At 54.0% G+C, this 8284-nt stretch overlaps 1 protein-coding gene across 1 annotated transcript in view; it reads right to left on the reverse strand.

Moving 5' to 3' along the window:
• The window catches only part of TXNRD2 (thioredoxin reductase 2), a 45375-nt gene that overhangs the window by 30217 nt on the left and 6874 nt on the right, over positions 1 to 8284 (reverse strand). Inside the window, exons 2-6 of the mRNA XM_008059689.2 lie at positions 7151 to 7295; positions 6484 to 6558; positions 4664 to 4742; positions 4103 to 4165; positions 215 to 285 (exon numbers count right to left, since the gene is read on the reverse strand). Of these exons, the coding sequence (XP_008057880.1) occupies positions 215 to 285; positions 4103 to 4165; positions 4664 to 4742; positions 6484 to 6558; positions 7151 to 7236 (374 nt within the window). The 5' untranslated portion in view covers positions 7237 to 7295. The remainder of the gene's footprint in view (positions 1 to 214; positions 286 to 4102; positions 4166 to 4663; positions 4743 to 6483; positions 6559 to 7150; positions 7296 to 8284) is intronic.

The raw sequence follows: 8284 nt of genomic DNA on the forward strand, positions 1-8284 counted from the left end.
GACCTAGATAACAAACAGCTAACTCCTTCTATGTGACATGCGTGTTCCCACCTCCAACGCAACCACATACCCTGCAAAGGGGCAGACCTTCGCTCCCCCTTTGGGGTAAACCAGGAGGAAGCGCCGGGAAGCATCAGCACAGGCTCTCAGGGCCGTAGTGCTCACTCTGAAAGCAAGGAGAGGCCCCCCGCCCCATGCACACAGTAGGCCTTACGTTTTTCCAGGGGAGTCCTTCAGCCAGAAGATGTCATCACTTGTTATTCCATATTCCAAGGCACCTTCGATCTGTCAAGATAAAAGGACCCATGGGACAAGAGCACCATGAAGCCTGTCCCAGGACAGACTTGAATCAACCAGAACTGCCCTCACCCGCATGTGGGCAGGGCTTCCTTGTCCCACATCCTTGTCTTCAGGCTATGGCCTCTTCGAGGCTACAAGATAGCCTGTCTGTATCTGACTTGGTGTCTCCTGGGCTGTGTCCCCCCAGGGGGGCACAATCAATGGCTCCTTTCTCTCTGCTCCCCAGAAGGGGCATGGGTCACAGGTGGAGAGCTGAGCACCCCTGAGTCTGTCCACATCCCCAGAAGGGAGGAGATGGGCATGCAGGCCCAGGGGGTGGTACCTAGGCTCGGGGCCCAGACTTGGAGAGATGTGGTGGGTGAAGACTGGTCACCATGCCAGGGTCTGGAAGAGCTCTGCAGCATCCCAGTGGCAGGGAAAAACCAAGCCAGGGTGTGGGATGTGGACGCCATGGGCTGAGGGCAGTTGGGCCTGAGGGGTGGTGGCTCCAAGGGCACTGGGCTGAAAGATGTGTGCAACTCGCAGGCCAGTCTGGGAGGTGGAGGGAAAGGCATGCCTGGGATTTGCACACATCACCTGATGAGGGGCACTGAGTAGGTGGGAACCAGGGGCACATGGTCTCTGAGTGTGAGAGCAGGATGTGCTGGGGAGGAAATGGATCTCAAACAGTTTATGCTTCCAATTGGCAAAAAAAAATAAAGTCAGAGATTTCTGGGGTTTGCTCAAGGAAAACCAAAGGGTCTGACCATCAAAGGGACTGAAACCCAAGTCTTGGCAGACACCCAGGGAGGGCTGGCGAGGAGTATGGAGCTGTGTCCCCCAGGCCTGGAACACCCATTGCAGCCCCTGTGGGCCCTGGGGACTCACAGTTGTCCACAAGGTGTGGGGAGTGGCTCAGGACCCCCTTGGCAGGGCATCCAACACAATGCCTATGCAGCTCTGCCCAGTGCCTCAGGAACCATGGCCTCCAGGGACTTTAGACAGACCACTGCCAGGTGAGGCAGTCACTAGACCCCATCTGTTACAATGTCTTGAACACGGGCACAGTGTTGTCCCATGGCCATGCAGTCCACCTGAGCCCATTTCTGTGCACAGAGGCTGGCCCCTCGGGAGGCAGCTTTTGCTGCTGGAAGGTCAGAGAAGTCCTGTGGGCTCTGAGGACTGGAGAAGCTCATGCTCCTAGGGGTCCTCCACTCCCCATTTCCAGAGCAAGCTCAGGACAGCAGAGGCTGGGAATGCAGAAGCCTCAGGCACTGCTCCCATCTGAGAGACAGCATAACCTCCCCCTGCTCTGCCTCCATTCATACCCAGCCTGGGTCTACCTCAGAGGCCAGTGTGGCCTCCAGGCCCGTGGGACCTGTGGCTTTCATGGGACTCACCACAGCCCACACGGAGGCCCTGGGAGACCCACAAGGAAGTGGCATTGGCCAAGCCACTCATCCTCCCACCTTACCCTTGGCTTTTCCTGCAGCAGCTGTCCCAGCCCCACCCTGACTATGGAGCCCCTTTTGCAGCTCTGCTCCCCACAAGACTGGTCCAGGAGGTATCCACCCTCTTTTAACAACAGTCAGTAAAACTGGCAAAAATGGCAAGATCCAACTTTCTCACAACTATGGAAATTAACTAGAGGCTTCAGCAACACAGAGAGCATTTAGTCAAGAAAAATGGCTGAAGCTCAGGAAGAATGGGGATGCTGGGGTGCTTTAATGTACCATGCCCCTTCCCTCCTTTGGGGCAGCCTCAGAACAGCAACAGTATTGGAGAAAGCAGAGCCCAGTTGGAGCCTCTCAAAGCCCTCTTCCCAATGAAGAGCCAACATCTGACTTTGCTGAGGGTTCCCTGGGAGTCCCCTCAGAGGGCTCCTTTATCTGACCTCACTGGAACGTGCCTAGGGCTAAATGCCTCTCCCCAGGGTCATTTGTCCAAAGTTAACTTCACAGATGCCTGAGGCGACAGATAACAGTTGAGGCAAACAACATACTGACCAAAACGCTTAAAAGGAAAAGCTGAGAAATGATGTGTTCATAGGGCCTTTGAAACCTCTAGTGCATTACTAGGAACCCAGAAGTCCAGGCATATGCATCGGGCTGTGCACGCACCAGGAAGGACAGAGGAAGCCTGAGCTCTCACTCAGGAGGACCTTGATCTCCACACAAGCAGAAGTGAGGGCTAAGGCAGAGCTGTCTGCTGTCTGAGTATTGAAGGCAGCCCCAAATGTACAGAGCCCTCAGCAAAGATTGAGAGATTTCTTGGTTCCAGGTGCCAGCTGACTACTAAGCTAACCAAAGAAGACTTTAGTGGCCACACACAAGAACAAAGGCTTTACAAAATTGGTTCAGAGGAGTCACCAAACAGTCACAACAATAAAATCCTGGGTGGAGAGAAAATCTGATTTCCAGAGCTACCACATTACTTTATGTGACAGGTTCAGCTTTCGACACAAAATCATGAGATAAGTAAAGAAAAAAGAAGCCATGACCCACACATGCTGCGAGAGGGAATGAAAATGGCGCAGCCACTTTGGAAAACTGTCTGGTGGGTCCTCAAAAGGTTCAGCAGAGTTACATGATCTGGCAGGTCCATTCCCAGGTGTATAACCAAGAGCAGTGACATGTGTCCACGGAGAGACCTGGACACAGCATACAACACACAACAGCCGAGAAGTGGAACAACCTAGTGTCCATCAACAGGTAAGCAGGCAGAGAGAATATGCTAGGTCCACACCAATGGGCAAGTGAGTAGATAGAATGTGCTAGATACACACCATGAAATATTACTTGGCCTTAGAGAGGAGGATATTCTGTCATGTGCCACAACATGGAGGAAGCTTGAGGACCTTCTCTGCTTGGTGAGGCAAGTCAGTCACAAAAGGACTCACTGTGTGACTCCACTTATACAAAATCCCTGGAGCAGTTAGGTTCATAGAGTTTCAAGGGGAACAGTGGGGTGGGGTAGGGGGGCTCATGTTTAATGGGGACAGATTTTCAGCTGGGGAAGGTGAAGAGAACTCTGGGGCCTGTATAGCTCCATGAATACACTGAAAGGTACTGACGTGCACCTCCATCAGAGGTGAACTCCAAGGCATGGGAGTTTTATTTCAAACTTTTAAAAAGTGTGGGAGAAGGAGGAGAAAGATGAAGAAAGAGGTTTTCTTTCTTTCTTTTTTTTTTTTTTTTTTTTTTTTTGTTGTTGTTGTTGAATTGGAGTCTCACTCTGTTGCCCAGGCTGGAGTGCAGTGGCACACTCACGGCCACCCCAGCATCGACCTGCTGGGCTCCAGAGATCCTTCTGCCTCAGCCTTCCAAGCAGCTGGAACTACAGGCATGCGCTACCATGCCTGGCTAATTTTTTATTTATTGTAGAGACGAGGTCTTGTCAAGTTGCCCAGGCTGGTCTGGAACGCGCAGGTTCAGGCCATCCACTCGCCTCGGCCTCCCAAAGTGCTGGGATTACAGGCTGAGCCACCGAGCCAGGACAAGAATGAGGTTTTCATCCTGGACGTTCCAACATCTTAAGGGTAAAGAGAAAAGGAAGACTCAACAAGGGAGACTCAGGACATGGAATGTGGGACAGAAGGACAGGCCAGTGGGGCCGGGAGCCGGCAGTAAAGTGAGCAGAGTTCTGAGGATCTGGCTAGGAGGTCACTGGTACCTGCGTTCACAGAGTGGATTTGAGCGGCTCAAGCAGCAGAGAGAGACGACAGTGAGTGTGGGAGGAAAGGGAATGGGCCACTGGGTGGGTCACACGAGCTCAGAGGTCAGAGGCACCACGGTGTGGAGAGGCTGTGCTCTGGGACACTCACGTGTGTGGGGTATCTGGGTCGCCCTCCAGTGGCGATGACGATGTGGTCAGCTGAAAGCAGGGTCTGTGGGGAAAACCAAGGGGGCCACGGGTCAGACAGACACACAGTGGTTACCCACTGGGGGCTGAATGCCCACAGCCCCTGCCTGCAGTGTAGACCCTCAGCCAGCAGCTTGGGGGCCCTTCAGAGCTGGGATCCCATCAAGCGTCCATGGGGTGGGAAGGGGCCAGGCAGAAGGGACATAGTGTTCTAACTTCAAGCACTTCACAGTTTACCAAGCACCGTGCAGGCGTCCCCTCTCCTCTGCTCTCCTCCCAGCAAAATCTTGCCAGGAGGGTATGATCACTGGTCCTGTTGTTCCGTCACCCTAAGTGGCATGGCAGCCTGGTGCGACATATATCTCATAGGAATGGTTTGATTGTTTTTAAGAAGTACGGGCAGCCTCAAAGGAAGCCATCTTCTCAACTCCAGCAACGTTCATCACTGAGAACAGCCCCAAGGCCACCAAGGCTGGAGTCAGGACAGCCCCTGGGGCAGCCCCCAGGGTGGCCAGACACTCACCTCTTTCCCACCTTTGGCAACACCACACACCGTGTGCTCATTGACAAAGCTGGCTTTGATGTTAAAGTACTTGACTTTTCTGCAACAGAAGATAAGATTTCCAAATATCTTCTCTGCAAATTAAACCTCATCAACAGGATTAAATGGGGAGCACTGCCAGGGCCCAGAGCCTCAGCTCAGGTGGGGCAGGAGACAAGTGAACAGCTGGGCCGGGGAGTGGGGCCCCTCACTCCCAGTTCCTTGAGACATGGTGACCACAAGTGTCAAAGGCAGGGACAGAAGCCAGCTTGGCTGGGTCCTGGGAGGCACGTCCAGCCTGGTGTGCAATGGGAGGTGGTCAGGCCTCCCTTGGGGCAGTTATGATCCCTTGGGCGTGTTCCAGCAGGGAACTCAGAGGCCTACAGAGTAAGGGTCACCCCTGCCTTCAGGGGTGCAGTGAGGCTGGGAGAACAGGTGTGACAAGGCTGGCAGGGGGTAATGGTCTGGCAAGCACTTTCTAATGACAGAGGCCTCACCCCAGCAACAGCTGGGAAGTTCCACCTTCTGCTGAGTCCACCTCTTCTCCGCCCACATGCCTGTGCCCCATTGGCGGTGAGCTGTGTGAAGTTCCTGCAGAAAGCACCCTCTATCACCTCGACAGCCAGGTGGCATTGTGAGACAGACCCACGACATTCACAGTAGCGCTTTTCAGAATAGCCAAAAAGTGGCAACAACACAGGGCCACACCAGCCTCCTTCCATGGCAGCTCCGGAGCTGGCACTGACCAGGCCTGTTTGGGGCCCAGCTGGGAGCTGACCAGGGCCCAAAGGAGGGAGTGCAGAGCCCACAGCCCCCATAGTGCCTGGGTGGGTAGGCAGGGGGAGGTAGCTGGCAGGGGCCACGTCTTGCCTCAGCTTTCCTGGATTTCATAAGCACAAAACTGCTCCCTGCTACAAGGCCCCAGGAAGACCCCACAAGGCTGAGAGAACAGTGCATGGGGGGAGTGCCAGACCTCTGAGAGATGCCACCCCATGGCCTGCGTGGGCACAGGAGCAGAGTGGGCTGATGTGATGCCAGCTCCCAGCACCTGCTCTTCCGGAAGCTGAGCCCCAGGAAAAGACTGCAGGTGGGAGGCTGCATCAGCCTTTTGCTGGGCTCCCAGGGGCTGACAGGAGTGGTGGTCCCAGGCCAGAAAGGTCAATGCATGGACATCTGTTCCAGCATAAAACCCATGCCCCAGGAGGTCAGTGAGGCACGGGACTCTCAGTGTGGGGGCAGGAGGTGTGAGTCATAGGTTTGGAGTGGATGGCTCAGGAGCTGGGGGTGTGGGGACAAGCCAGGGAGTATAGGTGTGGGTGTGGGGACCAGGGTGGCACCCAGGCTCCTCTTTGCCCCACCCCTGTGGCTACCAAGCTCAACCACATCACAGTGGCAGGAAAAAGTCTCCTGCTCCAGAACAGGCCTGCCAATGGGTTGCCCCCTGCTAGCTGCTAGCCCTGGGCCCATTTCTGTCTACATATGCCAACCAGAAGCCTCCCAGCGTCCTCTTCCCTGCACAGCCATCATGGCCTTGCCCACTCCTGGTGCCTCTAGGTTCTGCTCAGGAGAGTCAAAGGGTAGCCTCCACCTCTCCTGCAGTCACCCCATCTGCTCCTTGTCTGTACCCTACCTACAAGCAGATCCATGTTCATCTTGTTGCCACAGAGCCCCAGAGCCTGCAGGGCACACTCTTGCAAACCCTCAGTAATTGTACGTCCAGGTGCAAGGTAACAGAGGAGGTCAGGAAGTACCTGCCCCAGAAGGCCAAGCCATATGCCACCAGGGTCACGTAGCTCCCATACCTGTCCTGCAGCTGGACGCGATGCCCCCAGTTCAAGGACTTCACATGGTTCTGAACAGCTTCTGCCATCTTCCTCCTGTGAACACCAGCACAAAACGCAAAACTATGACACAAGCATTAGCTGCAGAGCCACAATGGCCTAGTAGATACATTAGCAGAAATACCAAGTGAGGGTGTTTTAAAGGTGGCAGAGTGTGACATGCCACTGTCTGTCCCAGGTTTGGGGCCATGGACCTTTAGGTTCACAGAAGACAGAGGCTCTGGCTTGCAGCCACCCAGATGCAGCAGCCCTGTGTCCCAAACATTACCCCTGCAGGCAACGGCCCATCTGAGAACCGTCTGAGCCATTGTGGGTGACCCTGAGCAGAGCCACCTAGGTCTCCTTCCCCGGAAGAGCTCAACTGAAGCACTTTCCATCCCACATGCCCAGCCTCTGCAGTTGGACCTTTCTTGGTGGGCTATCCACACTGCAGTAACATCCTGGGCCTCCCCCTGGGAGATGTTGCAAACCCTTCCCCAAGGGACAATCAACAGTGTCTCCAGACATTGCCAGAAATCTGGGCATGGGCATGGAGTCACCCCTGGCTGAGAAACCATCCTGCAGACCATCCCCACGAGGGTTCACGGAGGAAAAGTGTCCTCTTCCTCCCCTACCCTAGGGTCCTCACCAGTCATGTGGCACAGGCTGGGCCACCTCCCAGCCATAGTGGCCAGCATCTCGGATCAGGCCACCCAGCAGTGCCGCCTGGTGCATCAGCTTCTTGGGGATGCAACCCACGTTGACGCAGGTGCCACCCAGGCCCCACCTGGTGCCTGGGACGTGAGAAGAGCACATGTGAATTTATGGTCAGGAGATGGATGGAGGCGTCCCTGCTCTTCTGTAATGTCTGTAATTCCTTTAAATTGTTGTTTTGTAACTCAAACATGGCCTAGGGGAAACTTGCCACACAACTCTGCTTTCTATAGCTATATTCACAGTCATTTTTTAATCTTTTTTTTTTTTTGAGTCAGGGTCTGTCTCTCATTCTGGAGCACAGTAGCATGATCACGGCTCACTGCAGCCTCAACCTCCTGGGCTCAGGTGATTCTTCTGCCTCAGCCTCCCAAATAGCTGGGACTACAGGTACATGCCACCAGGCATGGCTAACTTTTTTATTTTTTTGGTAGAGACAAGGTCACACCATGTTGCCCAAGCTAGTCTCAAACTCCTGGGCTCAAGTAATCCTCCCTCTTCAGCTTCCCAGAGTGCTGAGATTACAGGCATAAGCCACTCACCCATCCCAGAGTTATTTTTAAAATGAGAATGATGAACAACTTGTTTTTAGTTTGCATTTTTGTTTTTAGTAAAGGGTCTCGTGTAGCACAGGCTGGAGTACAATGGCACTATCATAGCTCCCTGCAGCTTCAATCTCCTGGGCTCAAGCAAGCTTCCCACCTCAGCCTCTTGAGTAGCTGAGTAGCTGGGACTACAGGTGTGTACCACCACACCTGGCTAATTAAAAAAAAAAAAATTACAGAACAGGTTTGCTACATTGCCCAGGTTAGTTTTGAACTCCTAGCCTCAAGTAATCCTCCCACCTCGGCCTCCCAAAGTATTGGGATACAGGTGGGAACCACCACATCCAGCCCAATGAAGACCTTTAAAGTAATGACATGTGAAACAGGACATCATTCCAAGACTATAGACGGCAGGAGATGAAGGACTTTGGTGTTGACCACCCTCTATACACAAACTGGGCCCACCTCCCGCCTCCCTCCCCAGTATACCACCTCCCCAGTATACCACCTCCCTCCCCAGGATG

This window comes from Carlito syrichta, unplaced genomic scaffold (genome assembly GCF_000164805.1).
Source record: "Carlito syrichta isolate Samal-C Ts95f unplaced genomic scaffold, Tarsius_syrichta-2.0.1 Scaffold304335, whole genome shotgun sequence".
Taxonomy (NCBI): Eukaryota; Metazoa; Chordata; class Mammalia; order Primates; family Tarsiidae; genus Carlito; species Carlito syrichta.